Source organism: Camelus bactrianus, chromosome 27, assembly GCF_048773025.1.
Source record: "Camelus bactrianus isolate YW-2024 breed Bactrian camel chromosome 27, ASM4877302v1, whole genome shotgun sequence".
Classification (NCBI taxonomy): domain Eukaryota; kingdom Metazoa; phylum Chordata; class Mammalia; order Artiodactyla; family Camelidae; genus Camelus; species Camelus bactrianus.
The window spans coordinates 15,015,631-15,038,982 of record NC_133565.1 but is presented as its reverse complement, the minus strand read 5'-3'; the positions used below and the strand labels follow the sequence as shown (position 1 = coordinate 15,038,982).

Genomic DNA, 23,352 nt, shown 5'->3' with positions numbered 1-23,352 from the left:
CACCGCACTCCACAGGCTCCCCTCCAGCGCGGCAGGGCAGGTGTCCGAGCCCGGCCACCCTTCCGAGCGCAGGCGGCCCCGCCCGGGGAGCTGCCCCCGTCGCACCCGGCCCGCCCGCTAGTCCCCGCCAAGGGTCCCGCGCGCGCGGCGCTCCCAGCTGGACCCCCGGCCACGCGGGCCGCGCCGTCCGGGTCCTCTGCCCACACCGCCCGCAGGAGGCGCCCCCTCGTGCCGCGCCCGCCGGCGGCCGGGAAAGTTTTCGGCGCGCGGCGCCGGCCGCACTCACCTGGCCCAAGTTGAGGTAGCCGTGCGCCGCGGCCACGCGGTCCGCCGCGGCCGGGCCGCCCAGCACTTGCACCGCCCAGTGGTTGGTGTAGACGGGGCGCGGCGGCGGCGGCGGCGCGGAGCAGGCGGCGGGCAGCGCGAGCAGCAGCAGCAAGCGCCAGGGGCGCGGCGCGAGCGGCCGCAGCCCGGGCCCGCCGGCGCCCCCCGCGTCCGCGTCCGCGTCCGAGTCCGAGGCGGCGGCGGCGGCGGCGGCTGCGGCGGGCCGGGGCGGCGGCCGGGGCCCGGGCGCAGGCGGCGCGCGCGGAGGCATGGCAGCGACAGGCTGCGCGGCGCCCGAGCGGCGAGTGTGCCGGGGGGTGGGGTGCCGCCTTTTAAAGCCGCTCCGCGCCGGGGAAGCGCCGCCGCCGCCGCCGCCGCCGCCGCCGCCGCCGCTGCGGGCGGGAGCGAGGGAGGAGGAGGCGGCCGCCGCCGCGCGTTCCCGCCCGCGCGGCCCGGCGGCGCCCCTGGGCCCGCGCTCCGCTCCGGCGCCGGCCCCTGGGAAACGCCCCCCCATCGGGAACTTCTCGCAGACTCTCGGGGCGCTCGGGACCCAGACAGGCCCGGGCGGCTTCAGCCCCGCGCGTCCACGAGCCCCGCCCCGGGAGGGCCCCGGGGAGGGCATCTCAGGTGAATCCCGCGCCCAGGTGCCCAGCCTGCGGGGGGAGTCAGGCCCGCCGCCGCCCACCCTTCGGGGAGCCAGGAGGCCTCCCTCACCTGATTTTGACCTCCTTCACATGAAGCCTTGCTGGCCTCAGCACTAGACAGTAGACTAGCCCTGGCCCGGGGTTCTGGACTCTAGGGGAAAGAGGTCACAAGAAAAGAGGGTCGTGGCCCTGTCCAGAACTAGGCATATTGAGAGGTGCAGAGATACTTGACAGATTAGCTGGGTTCGAGAGAAACCCAGGGGTACAGCCCCAAGGTAGTAGTCCACCTGGGCAGGCAGACGGTGCCTGTGAGTCCCCAGGCCCTCTCCTTCCCATCTGTGTCATCTTGCTGAGCGCAAGTCTCCACCTATAAACAGAGGTGACAATTATCTGTCCTGTAGGGTTGTTTTGAGCATGATGTGAGCACTGGTCAGGCAATAAGCTTTTGATAAATGTTTGTTTCGATGAGTCCAGGGGCTGCCGTCTACTAGGTATTCACTAGAGGTGTAGATGCTTAAAAGCTCCCAGTGACCTGGGACCAGTCAGTGGGAAACTACATTGAACCATCCCGGCCCCTACTGCCCAAAGCAGCCTAGATTCCCACAGATACTGACCTGGTGTGCCCTGGAGATCTGTAGGGACGTTCACACCGTGAACAGGCAGATGGTGAGAGGTGAGGATGGCCTTGGGACCTTGTCTTCCGTTCCTCCCCAGGTGTGTTGGTCCCAACCCGCCCCTGGTGGAAAGGAAGCCTGTACCCTGATACAGGAGGGGAAACAAAAATAGACAGAGAAGGCCTTGAGGTGGGAAGGGAACCGTGATCTGATGCTCACTTTCTGGGAGCAGTTGCTGTTCTGTGAGTCTGTGGCTTGGCAGGTAGAGGAGGGTGACAAGGAGCACGAGGGGTCCAGAAGAGCAGGATTCATGGGGAGATGGCTTCCCCAGGTCCTTCCCAGCCTCCCTCTCAGGAGCCCTTTGGTTTCATAACCCACATGATTCATCCTTTCTGCCAGTATGAGTCACCCCGAATGGAGGTGGGAGAGCGGGAGGTGTGGTGGGAGGCCCGACAGGGCGAGCCAAATTCTCATTCAAAGGGATCCCGCCACGGGCCCCTCTTGGAACCTGGGGATCGATTTCCCACACATTCTTCCCTTTTCTGCTCTAGATCAGCTTCTCCTCCCTCCACTCCCCTGGCCAAATGGGGTCCGCTCCCTGGGCAAAGGCTCAAGGCCAGCCCCACCATGCAGGATTCAGGCCACCTATTCCCCTCCTGCAGACACTAAACACTCTCCCGCCCCTGTCCCAGCCCAAGCGGGAGACAGGAGGCCCTCACGCTAGTGGGGCGGCCCTGCAGGAGACCACTCTGACCTATTGGGAAGAAACAGCCCCCAAACCCTCAGCCTGTCTCTTCCTGATGCCACCCTGGCTGCCCACAGAGGAGGGACACTGGATCGAGTCAGGGCCTGGATTAAAGACCTCACTCTGTCACTTACCAGCAACACATGCGATGACACCTGTCACCATCCTGGCCCCCACTGGCCAGCCTGTCTCTCGGCCCTGTCCCAATCCTGGGTTTTACTTCTTCAAGGGTGTGACCCTCTTCGAGATAATGCTACACTCACTGCACATAATCCCCCCAAGACGGCAGTGATTTTGACAGGAAGAGATAAGGGTTTTTCCGTAATAATTGAGTAGATTAAGGGATTCAGCCCACTGAACTGCGAGGGAGACTGAAATGCATCTGCATTTTTATTTGGAGGAATCCAAATCTATTTTATGAACAGATCTGCTCCTTTTGGACTAAAGTCTCCATTTATCGTGGAGATGCCTGGGCCACATCTCAACTTCAATGTTCTAGGAAGACCAGCCAGCATCCCAGAAGGAGCATCCTAAATCACATCACCTCCTGTGGGTTTCCTATTGATTTGCACGGTGACAGGACAGTTCAATCACTGAAGTACCAGCCCTTCGCATTGTGATAGGATCTGTAATAAGACTTGGCTTGTCTTCCTGCAGGGAGGGGATTTACCACTGACTCAGGCGCCATCTCTGCAGATGGTCCTCCAGAGCTGCACAGCTCTGTAGGGATGGTGGTGGAGGCGGCGGGAGGGCTGCTGTTTCCCTAGACTGAGATCAACCAGCCTGGGGATGGATAGGACCTGGACCAGAAAGGTGATTGGAGCCTCGTTACTTTTCAGAAGTTTGAGAAAACACTAACACAACGATATGACATGGAGACTAGTATCTTTCTCAATCAGGCAAGAGGAGGAGGCATCACTGGGGAGATGTTACTGCAGGATGTGTCCTTGTGCCCACAGTGACTCCTTTCCAGGGCTATTTGCATGCTGTCGTGCATTTTAAGCTCCCTGAAACTGGGGAGAATCTCACAGTCAGTGTTTTTCAGTTACCCCTGGCCAGGACTGAAATTGAGTTCTTCCCAGGAGACCTTGTGTTTGCTTCTGCCAGTGATCTGGAGCACAGGTCCTGAGACCCCTTTGGGACCACGTGGGTGCTGTGACCCCCAGCTGAGAGCATCATGGCCAAGGTGGAGGCCAGGGGGCTCCCAGCTGTCCCTCTCTGGGGGTAGGTTTGTCTGTCACATTCTCCTGCACTGATGGTGCAGCCTCTCCCTGTTACAGCTTTACAGAGGGGTCCCTGTGACACTCCCCAACTTGGCCAATTTTCCTTTCTTAGTAATACGTAAAATACCGACATGTCCTCCACCCAAAAGTGTCTCTTAGATCTGGTGAAGATAGCGTCAATGCCCTCAAGACACATGGCGGTAAAGATACCTGTTTCACTCTCAGATATATTTGACCTTTTTTTCTTGTGGCATCTATGAGTAGCCTACAGCAAAGGTCCAGATAGTGCGGTATTTTTAAGGAAAATACGTTGTGAATCCCTTGGCAAAGCAAAGGCTCTTCTGTTGCCTGGTTAGTTTGAAGTTTCAAATTCTACCTTCCTGTCAGGAGAACACCTGGGACTTTAGATGTCATCCCATTCTGAGGTGTGATACCTGGTGGGATGCGCAAAGGCATTCCACAGAGCTGACAGCCCCTCCAAGCCTGAATAACCCACAGGGTCCCCGGCCCAGGGGGACAGGAGGTGCTGTAGCATGTTGGGGTCTTCCCCTCCCCCCATCATTCTCTGTCTGAATGCCAGTTTATCCAGTTGTCTCATCAGTGTGGGCTCCGATTCATATTGGGCTTTACTCCTTTCTGAGGGGCTGTCAGTCCATCTGGGGTAGGGGAGGCATGGAGCAAATCTGCCCACCTGACTCCCACCCACTCTTTGCCTCTCTGGTTGGACTTTCCCTATGTATCTAGATCCTCATTGTCTTGAGAAAGAGTCTTGTGAAAACGGCTTCTCTGGCAAAACAATTATCCAATTACCCTGAATCCAGCAATGATGTATCTCAGTGTTCCTTTCATAGACTCCCATGTGGAAATTTAGTATAACACTAGGAATTGAGGAGCAAACAAACAAACAAACAAACAAACAAACAAAAACCCTGAGACTCCCTAAGAAGCCCTTCCCACCTAAGAAGGAGAATTTTGTGATTTCTCTAGTTTCCCTTCTTGCCTTGGCTTCCAGGAGGCTCAGAGCCACATGGGAGAGACCATCACTATTGTCTACTTTCTCCTTGCTGCTGCAGTCAGGAAGCCTTTAGTGACAAGTTCTAGAATGCCCAACTAAAAGGAGCACCAACAATAAAAACAGTTCACTATTTCATGAATAGGAATTTGGTGATGGATGGACCCAGGCTTGTTAATTCAGCTGTTCAGTGATCTCAGGGCTCAAGACAGCATTGGTGTACTTTGCCTGGCCTTCTCGCATGCGTAGGTAACTTCCCCAGACAGGAGCACCTCATCCTCTCAAGACAGCCTCCAGAGAACGAGGAGCAGGAATGGCCTACCCTCTCTTGGCTGTCTGTCACCTCTTTACAGAGGACACACCCGAAATGTCCAGCCCGTCTCACCTCGGGCCCCACTGACTCGAACTGGGCCACAAAGCCATCGCCCCTCCCAGGAATCACTGACAGAGTGGGCAGGGTTACCCAGGTGAGTTTGTATCAGTCTTGGCTTTTCTCCTGGGGAAACATTCCCCAAGCACAGTACTGCTCCGCATGGAGCCAGCAAGAAGCAGCTCTTGGAAGGCTGTCGGGTGGGCCTACCATCTCCTCCTCTCTCTTTCTCATTTTACTGCCTTCATATCGATTTTGTTAGGCACACGGCAGCCTGCAAATGAATATTTATTGCAAGGAAGGAGAGATGGGAGGAAGGGGAGGGAGGCATTGCCCCCCACCCCCACCCCCACCCCACACCCAGCAGACCCTCAGGAGTTCACAGCGTTTTACCCAAGCCCAGCGTCCCGGCCATGGGATCTGTGTCTTACTCCTGGGTGAAGACAGCACTTTGATGCCGGGATGAGTTTTGGGTTGGTGGCCCGAGTACTCTTCCCAAGTGAGAGTAACTTAGGAACTCGGGCTCCCTCTCACAGGGCAGAAGATGGGGTGGCCGTGGGGGTTGCAGCCACAAGCCAGGAAGAGGAAGAGCTTGAAATCAAGGCCTTTCTAGACAACGGTTGTCTGGGGAACCCGAGTGTAGAAAGAGATAACGGGGAATGTGCTTCTCAGGGGACACAAGGGAAGTGGCCAGGCTGGGTGGTGGGGAGGGGTGGGCTGCTGGGGTGCTTCCTGGAAGGTTCCCGCAGATCCCATCCTATAGCTGCTCTCTTACCTCAAAGCAACAGAGGCCAGAGGCCCCACTGCAGTTACTTCTCCATCCTTCTGCCCCTCTCCAGGCCACCCCTATCCTTTGACCCCGGTCCCCAGAGAACCATCCCCCGACCCCAACACCCCAGTGGGATCTGCCTCTGGCAACCACCCACACTGTGGACCCCCTTCGTCTTTTCCTTCTCCAGATCCTTGCCCTCTGCTGCACGTTTCCAGGGTGCCCCAACCCTGCAAAGGCGCCCCTACCCCTGTGGCTCCTGTCACCACCCCTCCCTCCTCTTGCCTTCATAAGAAGAAATCTTGGAGAAGGACCCTCACTCCTGACCCGAGAGTCGCTTTGGGCCCCACTCTCTGTGGAGTTGGCACCTGTGCCCGCAGCCGCCGCGAGTGGAGGAGACCCTCCACCCCCACCCCACCCACCCCCACCCCTGCCTGGTCTCCCTTGACCTCGTCGGCACCCACCTCCACAGTCCTGCTCAATCCTCACTCTTCTTTCTCAGCGACACTTTTGACCCTCCTTTCTCCGCCTCCCACTGCCACCCCAGCTCTCACTCTCAGCTGAGGCCTCAGTCCGTCTTTACCACCGACCTCATCCACCCACACCTGCTGGCTCTGCTCTCTCACCCCTGCTGCGGGCCTCCTGCTGAAGACCCTCCTCCAGTCCCGAGCAGACGCCACCCCATCTGGCACTCAGGGGTGTCCTTGCAGCTGCCACTGAACCATCTCTGCGCACTGGTAGCCACGGCCATTATTCCATTCTCCTCCAAACAGCAGCTCCAGCAAGCTCCCCAGCTACCTGCCCTCTCATGTCTCTTCTTCCCTTTAGAGTAAAACAAAATTCTCAAAAAGCTGTACTGACCCCCTATCTCAGTGTCTCTCCTGCTCTCTTTTAAACCCACTTCAATCAGGCCACCCCCTCACTGCCCGCCCCACCTCTGCTCACATCACCACCGGCCCGGTTGCTGCATCCTGGGTCAGTTCTCAGCCCTGGTCCTCGCAGCCCTTCCTGCAGCCCTTGATATCTGGTCCCTGGAGTGTTTCTCGCGGGGCGCCAGACGCCCCCGGACTCTAATGGTCTTCCCACTGCAGAGGCTGCTCCTCAGTCCCCATTGCCGGCCCCTTCAAAGCTTCCAGGGCCCCAGGCCCTGGTTGTTGGGTCTTTTCTCCACCTCCACCCCCTGGTGATGCCAACCATCCACCGCGGCCGCGGGAGCCCTTACACGCTTGTGCACCTCCCACCTGCGCTCCAGACACCAGGACTCCTCCTCTTGGCACCTGAGGATCCTCATACAAACCAAGCTCTTGGTCTTCCGGCCCCGCCCCCGCCCCCAGTCCCCAGATTTCCCGACATGGCAAAGCGCAGCCCCCTCTACCCCTCCTTCACCAGGCGGGGCCTCAGTGAATACGAGTCCGCGCAAGTCTCACCACCCCCGCCGCTGATCGCCCTGGGCCAGGCCCCCTCACCTCTCCCCTGCCATCACTGGTCCCCTAAAGGCCTCTATTCAGCCCTCGCCCCACCTCGAGTGCATCCTCAACGCAGAACATGTGAAATCCAAAGTCAATAGGCCCCACCTCTCCTCAGCCCAGAATCCCCCCTAGGCCTGCCGCCTCACGCGGAGCAATCTCAAAGTCCTTACCGCTCCAAAGGTCCCACATGACCGAACCCACCCTCCACCCCCACCATGCACAGTGGGGTCTGTCAGACACTAGAAGAGCCCTGGTTTGGGCTTCCCGGATGACGTGACTTTTAAGCTGAGCTGAGAGAAATAAACAGGAAATACCCAGATGAGTGGACATTAGTTAGGTCTAGTGGGAAAACAAAACCACACCAAGTGTTTACAAGAAGGGAGTCAGTAACAGGGGTGATGGAGGAGCTGGAATGGGGGAAGGAAGGCCCGGGATCAGCACTGTCTCCCCGACCCCTAGGTGGGTTACCCAGGTGTCACCTGGCTCTAGGCAGTGCACCCAGCAGTAAGAGCAGCATGTGCAAAGGCCCTGTGGCAGGAGGAAGGTGGAATGGGGAAGAGGGGCAGGGAAACTAATCATGAAAGGAGGGTAGCAGGAGAGGGGACAGGAGGATCAGCCAGAGGCCACGCTGTGACAGCTCCATCAACCCCCAGCAAGAATTTGGGCTTGACCCAAAGCAGAGAAGAGACACTCCCTCATTCCAGCCAGCCTGGCCTCGTGGCCCTCAAGCTCATATCTGCAGCTTTTCTCTGTCTTCAGAAGACCACACCTTGGCTCCCACACCTTCAGCTCCTTACTCAACATCTTCACTGTCTCTGGCCTCTTAAACGCCAGCCTCCTCACCTGCACCGCACCCAGACCCTGGCCTGGAAGGTTCCCTGTGACATTGACAGAAGTGTCATTCCCTCGGGGCCGAGGCCTCATCTGCGTATGCGGGCTATCAGGATAACTTCCCACGTGGTCTCTCCAGCTCCAGCTCACTGCCCCTCATCCCATCGACTGAGGGCTCCGTCCCCAAGCCCCTCGTGATTCTGCTGAGACCATCGTGAGTCTTTGCGGCCAACAGGGTGGAGACCAAACTCAGGGCACAGCCCTCGCGGCCTTTACAAGCCGGTGCCGTCTTTCTTGCTCTGCCTGCCCCACCAAGGGCCACCCGCCTTCCCAGATGGACCAGCCAGTCAGGCCCAGGCTGCTTGGCTTCACCACTTCCTCCCGGGCGTGCCTTCACTCCTGTAGCCTCTTCCAGAACCTGGGTGAGGCCTGGATGTTCTGACGTGGGTCAGCAGGGCAGCAACAGGAATCCAATAGATCGAAAAACAAAATCCACTGGGGCCCTGGAGTTTTGCTATAAATGTGATTGCCAGCTGAAACCCTCAGTGTCACTCCTTCCAGGTTATGTGTCCCTCAGCATCGATGACGGTGATTTTCCGAAAAGTCAAGACCTGACTGGTCAGAAGACCTGACTGCAGATATCCAGCAGACTCGGGGTGAGGGCAGCAAAGCTGGACTACGGGGGTGCAAAGGGGCTTTAAGATGAGTCAACATGTTAAGTGAAACAAGGGCCCCAGGGAAGAGAGAAGGCTGGTGACCATAGGCCCCAGGAAGCAAGACACAGAGGCATCCCGTTCCTTTCCATGTGCTCCGGGGACTTTCTGCTGATTGTCATGGGAGTTCCTGCAGGACTGCCCTAGTGCGGCCCCGCAGCCAGGTCCCTGAGGCAGGGCAGGGGAGCGATCAGGGCTGTGGGCTTCAGGTGGAGTGAGGAACCCAGCCAGGACACTCGCCGGCTGTGTCACTTTGGACGGGTCGCTTCGCCTCCTAGGCCTCCGTTTCCTCCCCCAGAGATGACACTTAAAATGGTTCCTCCTGCAGGGTTCGTGCTTAGCCTGCACAAGGTTCTGGGTTCAATCTTCAGTGTCTCCATAAAAAAGTAATAATTATTATTAATAAATGAACCAACTACCTCCCCCCAAAAAGAATTTTAAAATTAAGTTTTAAAAATCACACCCCCCCGAAAAATTTTTTTAAAAATAAATGGTCCCTCCCAGTGCAGAGTGGGTAAGATCACTCCCACAGGACAGGGACCTGGTCGCTAGCGATCTGGCAGCCCAGCTCCCAAGATGTGTGTCTCTGGTTGGGCAGACCTGGCAGGGGCTGTGGTGACAGCAGAAGTGGAGGGGCGCGGTGCCGAGTTACTTTTAGCCGTTACTAAAACCGAGATGTTCACTGTTATCTTGCTTGGATCTACGCGGTGGATTTGGGGCTTCCAAAAAGCCACTGGAGGCTTTTTATACACTCTGCACTATTTATAATCTAAACTCTCCCAAATCCCCAGCCCAGCCCAAATCATTCCTGCTACGTGTTGCCTCCGCCCAGACCCACCCGCCGCAGAGAACCTGGCTGCGAGATCCGTGGCCCCAGCAAGCCCATCACTCTTCTTCTTCCAGAAGCAAGACTCAGGAATTCCTCTGCCCTTTGAAGTCTGCCACGTGGAACCTCAGGGCCGCCGGCCAGCACACCCACTCCCTCCCACTCCCAGGAACCCCAGCGAAGCTGTTGGTGTCTGCCGTTCCATACTGGCTTTTGCAAAAGACTGAAAATTTGCTAGCCAAACAGTATTTCTGTGGCCCATGTGACGTCGGGTCTCGCTCTCTTCATCTGGATCGGGACAATTTCCCTTCTTTTTCTTTCTCCCTCTGAGCCCTTCTCCCTCTCTCCTGTAAGCTGCTCTCTCACCAGAAACCAGCACAAAGCAGCAGTGTGCTCGCTCCCAAGCACATAGCCATCCCAGGTCACGGGTGGTCACCATCGTCCTTAAGAAGAAAACTTCATTCAGTCCCCACCCTTGGGCACACCTCACTCACAGCTCAGATATGGTGCCTCTCAAAGTTCATGCAGGAGTTGGGGCACAAGCAGGACCAAGAGACAGCGTGGCAGGAAGGGATCTCAGGTCCTGTGCCATGAAATAGGCAGGGGAGTATCCAAACAGAGCAGAATTGCCCAGACAGAGATATAACACTGCTATTAGAACAGAGATTTTTTTTTTAATTGAAGTATATTCAGTTTACAATGTTGTGTCAATTTCTGGTGTACAGCATCATGTTTCAGTCATACACGTACATACATATTTTCCTTTTCATATTCTTTGTCATTATAGGTTACTACAAGATATTGAATGTAGTTCCCTGTGCTCTGCAGAAGAAACTTGTTTATTTATTTTCTGTATAGTAGTTAGTATCTGCAAATCTTGAACTCCCAGTTTATCCCTTCGCACCCCCTCTCCCTCTGATAACCACAAGTTTGTTTTCTATGTCTGTGCATCTATTTCTGTTACATAAATAAGTTCGTTTGTGTCTTTTTTTTTTTTTTTGGATTCCACATATGAGTGATATCATATGGTATTTTTCTTTCTCTTTCTGGCTTACTTCACTTAGTATGACAATCTCCAGGTCCATCCATGTTGCTGCAAATGGCATTGTTTCATTCTTTTTTATGGCTGAGTAGTATTCTATTGTATATATATGCCATATCTTCTTTATCCAGTCATCTGCCGATAGACATTGGGGGTGTTTCCATGTCTTGTATTGCTGCATCTGCACTGTAAATAGTGCAGACCAGAGATTCTTGAACTGACCATCTGGGTTCTCATTCCAGCTCCGCCGTTTCCTAGCTGTGTGACCTCAGGCAAGTCAGTTAACCTCTCTGGGCCTGGGTTTTCCCAACCGAGAATAAACTGGGCACAACATTCAGGTTCGTCTCAAATGAGTCAGTGTAGATAAAGTGTTCCAACTTGCACCTCACACTTAGATAGCATCATGGAAGAGCTACGATTATCAGGCAGAGGTCTGGTGATAGCTGACTGCTACTTGTCAGTGTAGACGGTACTAGAAGTGTGTGTGTGCAGCTGTGTGAGCACTACGTGCATCTCCATAAAAGGAGGTGATCCACATCCCAGACCCAGAAGGAGCACACAGCTTGGGGGAACCAGCCCCGTCCTGATGTGTGCCTGATAAGGAGGAGAGAACCAGGCAGGGAAAGAAGGAGGAAGGAAGGGCCCAGGCAGAGAAACACACTCACATTCTCCTGAGGTCTCTGTAAGGCTTTGGGTGCATGTGTGTCTCATTTGCTTTTAAAGCCTCCCTATACACTGCTTATCATTTCTCCTGGTTCACAGATAAAAGGGCCAAGGCTCAGAGGGAGGAAGGGCCCTGCCTGAGGCCTCTGACACCCCCCTGAGGTTAAGTGAGCTAGCAAACGTTTCAGTAGGGGTGGAAGGGTGGTTGTGAAGGCACAGAATGAAGGACAGAGGCAGGAACCACATGATGCCCAGGTCCCTGTCTCTTCCCTCCGGACAGTGAGGGAGATCTGGGGGTGACCTTCAAGGCATGTGATGCCTTGAGGGAAAGGAAGTTGAACTCTGTGGCCAGGAAACCCCTGGGTCAGCAGAAACAAGGGACAGGCCTAGGGAAGTCACTGGTCATCAGTGAGCATCTGTGGCACCCTTACCCAGGGCTGTGTTCCTGGGGCACTCGGAGTCACTCCAGAACCACTCCCTGGGGATCAGCAGGCCACATTGTTGCCCCCTAGAGGAGACAGAGGGAAAGAGAAGCTGTGTGTGGACACCTGGCCACCTGGGGGACCACCAGCCTAGAAGCTGCGTCCGCTCTCTGCCTGGTCACTCCCCAGACCGCTCTGTCAGACGAACTCAAGAAAGTGAGTCCCTTGAGTAGTGGCCAGACTAGTCCTTTAGGATGGAAAACCCAAAGAGGCCCCTGTTACATTCTTCCAGAAGCAGCTGTGTGGCTACATCTGAGGACATGCCTTGTCTATGAGCTCAGGCTTGAGGTTTTTATAGAGTGGTTGAGAGGCTAGCTGGTAGTGTTTTCAGATGAATACTAGATGCCAAGTTGAAGTTGAATTTCAGTTAAACAATGAAAAAATTTTTCAGGATAAGTATATCCCACACGATAGTTGAGATATACTACTAAAATGTTATTTACCTGAAATTCAAACTTACCTAGCTAGCCTATATTTTTATTTACTAAATCTGGCAACTCTAGATGGAGAGCAAATGTTTGTGCTGGAATTACGGAGGGTGATATATCGCTAATATTTTAAAAAGAAGTACCAGGCTAAGGTTTTGGTTTAAAAATTCAGGACACTTTCTGATGGGGCCAGGAATCAAGGCAACTCCAACCATTCCAAGTGTCTTGCTTTCATCTTTTTGATGCCTTCCTGCTGAAGGACAAGGCACTCTGTCTATCGAGGGTCTGGGAACATCTTTCTGCCCCTAGTGTCTATTTAAGCCTACCCCTGCCCGTGGCATTTGGAACTGGAATGATAACTTTTTTAAAAAGAAAAAGAAAAAGAAAAAAGAAAAAGTCTTCTCTCTGGGGCAGCATTCAGATGCCCATGCGCTCTGCCATCAAATATGAACATTCTCTTAAAAACAAAAATTACGGTGCACTTAAAAAGGAGCATGTTATGTCAGCACTGGTGATAAGACAATTTATTACTGTCTACAAAAAGAAGGCTCTAATGACGTGGTGGAAGCCAGCTCAGCCGGCTGTAAGTTATGAGCCATTCTCTCACTGGCAAAAATAAATCCTCTTGTCAGTCACCGTGCTCCCCGCCCCGACAGGCCAGCGGGCTGCGGGAGCCACAGAGTCCAGAGGCACATGCCCGTTACCGGGGAGAGCTGCCCACCCATGCGCACGGACCCTCGCACCATCTACATCACATCTTCGGGACCCTTGTCTGAAAAGGAGTAGGACTAGAGATCAGAAGGCTCGTCGGGACCCCCTGCTTTGAAGGAGACCCCTTCACCTCTCTGAGATGTAAAATGAAGGAGTTGGGCTGAAAAGTTAAACTCACAGGTAGAGCGGTTCCCGCGGGGGTCTGCTGTCTGTGAAGTGATGAGCCTCCTGAGCGGGGAGGGATTAAAGAAGAGCCTGGGGGCGCCTGTTGGAGACATGGAGGAGGGGCTTCCTTCACCCTCCAGGAAGCTGAACTCACAGCAACTCCCAGGGCCAACTCCCCAGTCCCAGAAGTCAGTGTAAACAGCACCAAATCCCACCCACCTGCCTTTGGCCAAACTGGTCAGTGCTCGACGGCATCCCCTCAGGGGACTCACCGCCTTCCAAAAGGGAGCGGGGCGACCAGCCCCCTACCGCGAGGGCAGGGTTTTAAGTGCCACGGGCAGGAGAGCTTGCCTGGAGCTCGCTGCCTGAGACACACGTGGATGCTTCCAGATGGGCAGAGATGTGCCCACCATGAGTCAATAATATGGGCAATCGAATTTATGACTAAATTCGTCTTAGGTCTGTGAGCCTGGGGTTAAATGTTTTCATAGATTGATTGAAGGACTAGCTGGTAGGGCTGCCAGATAAATACTAGATACTGGTTAAATTTGGATTTCAGATAAACGATGAGAAAATGTTTTTAAAGCATAAGTCTATCCCACACAGTAGTTGGGATAGACTTACACTACTAAAGGGATTTATTATTTATCTGAAATTCGAACTTACCTGGCTGTCATGTATTTTTATTTGCTAAATCAGGCAACTCTAGATGGGGAACAAATACTTCAGCTAGAATTGGGGAGGGTGATGTAGCACCAATATTGTTTTTAATTTATTTTTAATTAAATTAATTAATTATTTTTTAACCAGGCTTTTGGTAGGGGGAGCGAGGAAATTAGGTTTTGGCTATATTCCCCATGTTGTACACCTTGTAGCTTATTTTATACCTGAGAGTTTGTACTTCTTAATCTTAATGGATTAATTTATTTATCTTAATGGAGGCACTGGGGATTGAACCCAGGACCTCATGAATGCTAAGCACACATTCTGTCACCTCTCACGCCCTCACCCACCGTACCACCAATATTTTAAGAAGAAGTGCCAGGCTAAGGTTTTGGTTTAAAAATTCAGAATGCTTTCTGATGGGGCCAGGAATTTAGGCAACTCCAACCATGAAAAGTGTCTTGCTGAGCTCGGATACAGCCCATTAGGCATCCAGACAGATGAAAATAGAGCATAAATAAATAAAAACAAAGAAAGAGACAGACAGGGAGGGAACATCTGAGACCATCATAATAAGCCTTGGGGCCTCGGGCAGCAGCGTCCGTGGGACAAGTGGAGGCTCAGAGGCTGCTCACGCCAGGAAGGCTCTGGAGCTGGTCTACTGGGAAGGGTCTGGATGACCCGGGAAGAGCCCCTTTGCCTGCCCATCCCCCTCCCAGTCTGGCCTCCATGGGCTCTGTGTTGGGCAGAGCAGAGTGACAAGGACCTTCTGCTATGCTCCATCCGCCTCTCCCCTCCTCATTGTCCCCACTCCCACCAGCAACCCCGACACCTCAGCAAAATGGACCACTGCCCACGTCAGAGACGCCCCTCCCCAACAATTCTTATGTCTTCTATTTTGTTCTTTCCTTCACGTCTTATCTGTTTTCCTCGAGTTTTCAATTGTTTTTCCTCCATTTTTTTTACTGATCCCGCCCTCCACCAATGTTTTTCTGCGAGTCAGCAAGACATTTATTTGTCCCTTATTGTGGAACATGCGTGGGGCAGCTCGGACACCAGGCTGCAGGCCACAGGGACACATACTGCCCTTTGCAGTGAGGAGTCCAGCACCGCAAAGAAATGTCAACAGCCCTGTCTTCTGGTTCCAAAAATGAGGTTGTTGGAGTCAAGGGGGAAGGGGTTGGGTCAAGGGTTATCGACCATGGTTCTATATTAACCAGCCCTTCTGAGTTTCTCTAGAATAATGACCATGTTTGGACTGTCGACATCAAGGCTGTAAACCACCCGAGGCTTGTCTGAATCATGGGTTAAACTGGATCCACAAGAGAGGGTCTCATTGAACTGTTTTCTAATAATTTGCAAGTTGGTCACCCACGTTGGCTGTACACCTGTCACACTGTGCTAACCATGAGTTCTGACCTGTCTACGCTTCATCAGGTTAACAGAGAGCTGGCTGTACCTGCCCCCGCTGGACCCAGAACTCTTTCTATTCTGTATTATTATGTGCTTTTACCCAGACACAAATGACGGCTGGAGGCAGAGAAGCAGGTCAGGGATGTCCCCCAGATGAGCATGTTAAAAGGCAAAGAGCCACGGAAATGTCACCAACTTGTGCTGCCTGCCCATCATGGGAATGCGTTTCCAGCCGAGTGCATCTTCAGGGACATCCTCCCCTCCCCGAGCTCCATCAGGCAAGGGGAGGCTCCCTGCTGACTGTCACTGGGAACGTGGACCGCACTCTGGCAGGGTGGCTTCTTCCTTGGTCTGAGGAGCAGTCAGGATGTGCCGCATCGGTAGGTGTCTGGGCACCATTCAAAAAAAATTTTTGTTTGCTTGTTTTTCTGTGGGCGGAGGTAATTAGGCTTACTAATCTATTTATTTGATGGAGGTACCGGGGATTGAACTCAGGACCTCAGGGATGCTAAGCATGTGCTCTATGACTGAGCTATGGCCTCCCCACCCCGGGCACCTTTTAGACCAAGTATCAATAGCTCATCTTGGTCCCCCAGTTCTCTTCCTGATGGTTTCGCATGAAGGCGATGTGGTTTCTCATTTTAATTGGTGCAGCCATGCTCACTGACCTCCATGCAAACACACTTCATTCAGAGCTTTTCCCACAGATACCAGGCAAAGGGTCTGGCCCTCAGCCCCAAAGGCACAGCTAACCAAGTGGTCATTAAAACTAAAAAAAATGCAGTCAACAAGGACCTACGGTATAGAAGAGGGAACTATATTCGATTTCTTGTAATAACCTACAATGGAAAAGAATCTGAAAAGAAAAGATTATCTGTCTGTATATATATAACTGAATGACTTCGCTGTACACCTGAAACTAAGATTCTAAATTAACGCAACTTCAATAAAAACTTTTTTAAAAATAAAGCAATCAAGGTAAAATCCTAAGTGCAAGTAAAAAAGACAAGGACACTTAAAACAGTCTGAGGCAGTTAGCCAGATGGGCCACACTGTTGGCCGGGTGAGAATGTTTTTCCATGTGAGACAGGTAAGTGATCTTGGGGACTCTGCCATCACCCTGGAACACCAGAGCTGATTTAAAGGTTAGAGCATTCACTGATGCTGAAATTCAGGGGTCCCCCAGCTGTCTGTGCCATCCTTCTACAACTCGGTTATCCAGGTGGTTAGGGTGGGGGTAGGGCCAGAGATCACTCTGAGGGCTGTGCCCACCTCCCTGCTGTTTCGGATGCCCCAGGTCCCTTGCCCTACGATCTGGGCTATTCAACAAGGTCCATGGGGGGCTTGGGTTGGCATGCTAGAAGTCATACGAAGTAGGAACTTCCTCCCACTAGAGGGGTGGAGGACTGGGCAAACAGGGTTGCACCTGCCAGGTGGCAAGTCTATGGGCCAACTCAAGAGGGGACTCTTGGTGAGGATCCAGAGGTGGCTGCGGGTTATGTAAACAGGAAGCAAAAAGGGTCTCCACATCTTTTGAACTGAACTGGGCTTTCTGGTACGATTCTCTCTTAATATCAGCACACCAGGGACTCTCTGAGAACACTGCAGAGAATTGTCAGAACAGGTCCTGGCTGGTGGTTGGTTCTATCGCTGAAGGTCATAGCAATGGACTTTTTCTTACACTTAGCCTTTTGTTAAGGTCTTCTAAATCACATTATATAAAAACCAACTGAGTTTTAATACATGTGCTTTATAAACAATAAATGCTGGAGAGGATGTGAAGAAAAGGGAACCCTCCTACACTGTCAATGGGAATGTAGTTTGGTGCAGTCACTATGGAAGATAGTATGGAGATTCCTCAAAAAACTAAAAATAGACTTACCATATGATCCTGCAATCCCACTCTTGAGCATATATCCAAAGAAAATTCTAATTCAAAAAGATATTTGCACCCCAATGTTCACAGCAACATTATTTACAATAGCCAAGACTGGGAAACAACCTAAATGTCCATCAACAAATGACTGGATAAAGAAGTTGTGGTATATTTTTACAATGGAATACTACTCAGCCATATAAAAGAATGAAATAATGCCATTTACAGCAACATGGATGGACCTGGAGATTGTCAAATGAACTTTTTTACAAAACAGAAACAGACTCACAGACATAGAAAACAAACTGATGGTTACTGGGGGGAAAGAGGGTATGAAGGGGTAAATGTGGAGTTTGAGATTTGCAGATACTAACTACTATGTATACAATAGCTAAAAAACAAATTTCTTCTTTATAACACAGGGAACTATATTCAATATCTTATAGTAACCTATAATGAAAAAAAAATCTGAAAAGGAATATAGCTATGTGTATGTATGATTGAAACATGATGCTGAATACCAGAAATGGACATTGCATTGTAAACTGACTACACTTCAGTTAAAGAAAACATAAAAATAAGTAAATAAATAAATAAATAAATAACCTAATTACCTCCTCCCCCAAAAAAAGAAGAAAAAAAAAAAAGAAAATGGTGTTCCATATAGTGGGGAAAAAAAAGACCAATACTCTCATTAAAAAAAAAAAAACAGCTGGTAATTTTGGTTCATAGTCCAGACATTTCACTTTTCTTATATCCCCCTGGTACACGCATGTGCACCCATCCATACACACATACACACACTCAAACACACATACACACACACACATAGCCATCAGAACAATGCCCGTCCATTGTAAGCTGGTCTTTAATTTTTGGGTGGGAAGTCCTACTGAGGAAGGGACTGTCTCCCCTTCCCCCAGCTAGGCCACCATGCTGGAGTCTGTTGACAAATGGATGACAAATGTTGAAGACCCTCGTGTCCTGCTGGTCTAAGAAATTGCTTTTCACTCTCAACAAGTATCCATATTAAGTTTTCAGCCCACAGAGTTATTCACAATGCAACTGCCTCATGCCAGTCCCAGCCTGTCAATAACCAACCTTGTGGTTCTTATTATGATTGCAGGACACTCTTCAGCAATAATCATCAGGACACTTTGAAAAAAATAAAGGTTTATTGCTTACGGGACCTGGAAATTATACAGCATACCTGGGGCCACGTGGGGGAGAGAGAAAGTTCTCGGGCCCCAGGTTATACTTTTATAGGGGTTTAGGGGAAGGGTTTAGAGTTTCACAGACTTCCTCTTTATTGGTGAATTTAATTTTTTTTTTGAAAGAAGGTCATTAGGTCTACTTATTTATTGTTAGTTTTTTTTTTTTAATGGAGGTACTGGAGATTGAATCCAGGACCCCCTGCATGCTAAGCATGCTGTCTATAATTTGAGCTATACCCTCCCCCGTTATTGGTGAATTTAAGACACAAGAGCACGAAGAGAAAAAACAAGCAGTCAGAATGGTCAGTTATTGAAATCAACCAAGACCTCTAAAACACAGGCGCCTCGGTGGAGGAGGTGGCCCGGCTGTCTATCTAGCCCTGTGGCTGGCAGTGAGTTTGCTGAGACAGCGGACTTTGAAGTGGATGCCTGTTTCAAAGGGATGCCTGGACAATCAATGCTTAAGTCCGGCACTAGCATTACAAAATAAACAAACAAACAAAAACAAAAAACTGTCAGGGCTTACACTACATCAGCATTTTATGTTATTCACTGAAAGCATTTCAAAACACTTTTCTGAACATGCACAGTAGAAGAGGGCATATAAAGAAAAGCAAAACCCACCCAGTTTATTCCCTTTCCCACCCATAGTCCCAGAAGCAGTCATCTTGAACCATTTCTGCATTTGGTCTGCGTATCTGGTGGTGAGCATCCTAATTCTAGCATACTTATGTCTCTATCTTTTTTGTTTTAATTGAAGGATAATCAGTTACAATGTGTCAATTTCTGGTGTACAGCATAATGTCTCAGTCATTCCTTTTCAGATTCTTTTTCATTAAAGGTTATTACAAGATAGTCAATATAGTTCCCTGTGTAATACAGAAGAAATTTGTTTTTTATGTATTTTTATATATAGTGGTTATCATTTGCAAACCTCAAACTCCCACATTTCTCCCTTCCCACTCCCTTTCCCCTGGTAACCATAAGATTGTTTACTATGTCTGTGAGTCTGTTTCTGTTTTGTAGATGAGTTCATTAGTGTCCTCTTTTTTCTTTTTTTTAAATTGCACATATGAGTGATATCATATGACATTTTTCTTTCTCTCTCTGGTTTACTTCACTTAGAATGATGATCTCCAGGTCCATCCATGTTGCTGCAAATGGCATTATTTTATTCTTTTTAATGCTGAATAGTATTCCACTGTATAAATACACCACAACTTCTTTATCCAGTCATCTGTCGATGGATATTTAGGTTGTTTCCCAGTCTTGGCTATTGTAAATAATGCTGCTGTGAACATTGGGGTGCAAGTATCTTTTTGAATTCGAGTTTCCTCTGGATATATGCCCAGGAGTGGGATTGCTGGATCATATGGTAAGTCTAACAGAATTACCATACTGTTTTCCATAATGACTGCACCATTATGTCTCTGTCTTGATAGTCAACTTGACTCCTTGCAATGAAACACAGGGCTTTAGCTAACTTACACTATATCCCCTCCCTAATGTTTGACAGTTTCTATTTTAATTTTTCTGTTGATTACTTTGTAACTTTCAGTTTCATGCCAAACTCTTCATAGTATATTATTTTCAGACAATCTATTAATTTCTCTCAACTATACCTTCACAACTTTTACACTGTCAGAGTTGATAGTTTTATATATTATTTTATGAACATAATTAAGTCTTTCATGTTTTGCACATAGGCTGATTTTTTAAATCTAAAAAACAATAAACACTGTTTATGCTAGAATGACTTCGTAAATACTGTTCCTGCAAAGTCAATCAGTGAGGTAGGATTTTAGTTCCTTCTCTGTGATTCCAGTGGCACTAAGTACAGGCCACAAGAATGGTCAATTATTGAAGTCATGCCACTTGTTTCCTTCACATTTAGACATGGACATGAGTTTCTTACATTGCTTTTTTGCTCTTCTTGGATTTTTTATTTGCCTTATTTTTTCTTTGCTAGATCTTTGCAATTACCAAGCCTCTTCATCATAACTATTTCTTGAAGCTTTTTGCTGGAATATATCCTGCAGGAACAGAAAGAGTGCTTTGGAGATAAACTTTCTGAGTCTTTATAAATCTAAATGCATAACACTTTTTCTGTATATAGAATATTGGGTTTTAAATTATTATATTTTCCAGAATGTTTTCTTCTACTAGCCAATGTTCCTAAGATGACTGAGGTCAGTATTATTTTTCCTCTTTCAGGGATGACTTCTTTTCTCCTGGAAGCTTTAGAAATTTCTCTTTTTGTTTGATGTGCTGAAATATCTTGAATCTGTATCAAGGTATGAATCCTTTATTCTTTGTCTTACTTGGAACTTGAAGGGTCTTTTAGTCTGGCGGTAACTATCTTTCTTCAGTTCTGAGAAATTTTCTTCTAGTGTGTCTTTATTCTTTTAATTTTAATAGAAGTTGTACATTTACATGGTTATAAAAATTAAATAGATCTACAAATCTTACAATGAAGTTGCTAGTTTCCATCCCATGGCCCAGAAGCCACTACTATTCATGCTTTTAGCCTCCAGTATTTACCTCTGTGTTTCTAAGTAACATGCTGATAACTCACTTCTTTTTAGTGCTGGATAGTATTCCATTGAATGGACGTACCACAGCTTATTTATCCATTCTTCTACTAGAGGACATCTTGGCTGCTTCCAAGTTCTGGCCATTATGGATAAAACTTCTATAAATATCTGTGTGCAGGTTTTTGTGTAGACAGAAGTTTTCAACTCATTTGGATAAATACCAAGAAGTGCAATTACTGGGTTGTATGGTAAGAACATGGTTCATTTTGTAAGAAACTGCCAAGCTGTCTTCCAAAGTGGACACACTATTTTGCATTGCACCAGCAATGAACGAGAGTTCTTGGTGCACCACATCCTCACCAACATTTAATGTTGTCAGGGTTTTGGATTTAGATTCTAATAGGTGTGTGGTAGTATCCTGTTGTTGCTTTAAGCGTTCAGTTTTTCACCATTAAGTTTGAAGTTATCTATAGGTTTTTCATAGATGCCCTTTATCAGGTTAAGGAAGTTCTCTTCTTACCGTAGTTTGTTGAGAGTTGTTATCAGGAATGGAAGTTAGATTTTGCTAAATACTTTTCTGAATATATTGAGATGGTCAGATGGTTTTTTTCTTTTTTACTTTGCTAATATGGTGAATTATGTTGATTTTCAAATGTTTAACATTGCATTCCTGGGATAGACCCCACCTGGCAATAATGTATTCTCATTAATATTTACTGTTAGATTCACTCTGCAAAATTTTGTTAAGCATTTTGACATCTAAGTTTATGAAGTTTGTCTGTAGTATTATCTTCTTGCACCACACCTTGATTTCAAACTTCTAGCCTCCAGAACTGTGAGAGACATTTCTGTTGTTTTAAGCCAAAAAACCAAACAGGCAACAAACAAACAAACAAACAAACAAAAGCCCCTCCATCTCATTCTCTCTTCAGAGCATCCAATTCTGATTTCATGGATGCAGAATCTCCCCAAATTTCCCTGGGGATACTAACGAGACTTGGCAGGTTCTCTCTGTTTCCAGGGTTATATTTTTCTCTTCTGGTGTCAGCTCTTCTGCCCAATATTCTTGGTCCTTTCTCTCAGATGACCAGATTTCCCCATGAGTGTAATTATCTTTAGTTGTCTCTTCGTATTTGACGAGGAAGGACCATATTTACAGTAGCTGGCATGTCGTGTCTCTTCAACAAGCCAATCCTTGAGCTAATAAAGGCTTGAGTGGGAGCTTCACATGTGGGGTTGCCTTGTGCCCCGGTAGACTTGGCTTTAGGGCTTACCAGTAGGGTTTTGATGCTCTTGGGACCATCTTGGATGTTAGAACAGGAGGTCGCCTATACCAACACTAGGAACCTTGGCTCTCCTTAGTCAAATGTCTTTAGGAAAAGCCTTCTGGTTTGTTAGTTTGCTTCGGGGTGAATGTCTGATTGTTAGTCTCTCCCTGTGAAGTGGCAAGGGGCTTAGGGAAGGAATTGATTGATACACTGTTGGGTTGACAAGCCATTAGTTAAACATCCTGTTTGATGCCTTCCCTCACTTTCCAGCTGTGATGTCACAGCCTGTCCATGCTCTGTGGGGAGGACTGTGCACTGCTCCGAGCCCCAGTGCTGTGTCCTCTGAGCTGGCGGAGCGCAGCAGACCCGTCCTTGGCTTTTTCCCATCTGTTACCTTTTCCTTTTCACCTCCCTGTATCCCTTTTCATGTCTTATTTGCCGGTAACCCCCTCTCCAACCTCCCCTTCCTGTTTGGGGAGATTTTTTCATTTTGTATCTTTTTATTGGGATTTGGAAGGAAAACGAAAAAGCCATGTGAAAAATCTACCATCTTAAACCAGAAGTCTGTTTTCCCCTCGTTTTCTGAGCCCTTAAGCTTCTGCAGAATAAACACATAATTGGTTTTTCCTTAACCTAGAGAAGTATCTAAGTAGGAATCAAAGAACAGTCCAAGTCCTTGAGCCAGCCGGTGCCAGGGGTCTGTGAGGCACAGACTTTATGTCTGCTGGTTTGGGGGTGGGGGAAACAAAGTCTCCGGGATCTGAAGCTAGATTTGCTGTAGCAAGATCTGTGACTCCAAAGGATAACAAAGTACTGAATTCTTGCCGTGTAGACCCAGTAAGCAACCTGAAGCTGCACTTGGATTAAACTGACTTTGAGCCGAAGTCTATTGGTCCTTGGGTGATTCTATCCTGTGGATAATACATTATCCGAGCCCTGTGCTGGAGACGGATGGCTGTAATACCCATCCGAGGGACCCGTGGCTGGGATGTGCGCAGCTCCAACCCATCATCCCAGTACTGCTGTTTTATTGATGCCCGAGAGTCCCCATAGGGGATGTATCTCTGAACCTCCACAGATTCAGAGATAGATACGCATTAAAATGTCACAATCGCCTGGAGTTGGTGCTTCCAAATTTCCTGCTTCCCAACTACTGAGATGTAATTTCAAGTGCAAAAATATCTGTCGGGGAGAATATGAAGCAACTCCACAACTTCGGCCCGTTCTGTCCTCAGCTATTTACAGATATGTTTCAAAAATATACCATTTAAATATGAACGTCAACTTCCTGTTCAACTCTGGACGTAGCAAGGGAAAAGAAATATGACCCCCGGTGGTGCGAGAGGCAAAAAT

The 23,352-nt window shown here is 49.3% G+C and overlaps 1 protein-coding gene across 2 annotated transcripts in view; it reads right to left on the bottom strand.

The window, feature by feature from the left end:
• The window catches only part of PCSK6 (proprotein convertase subtilisin/kexin type 6), a 167,875-nt gene extending 167,265 nt beyond the window's left edge, over nucleotides 1-610 (bottom strand). For both annotated transcript variants that reach the window (XM_074354218.1, XM_074354219.1), the window contains exon 1: nucleotides 287-610. In XM_074354218.1, coding sequence (XP_074210319.1) covers nucleotides 287-595 — 309 coding nt within the window. In that variant the 5' untranslated portion in view covers nucleotides 596-610. The remainder of the gene's footprint in view (nucleotides 1-286) is intronic.
• Between the last annotated feature and the right edge of the window lie 22,742 nt (nucleotides 611-23,352).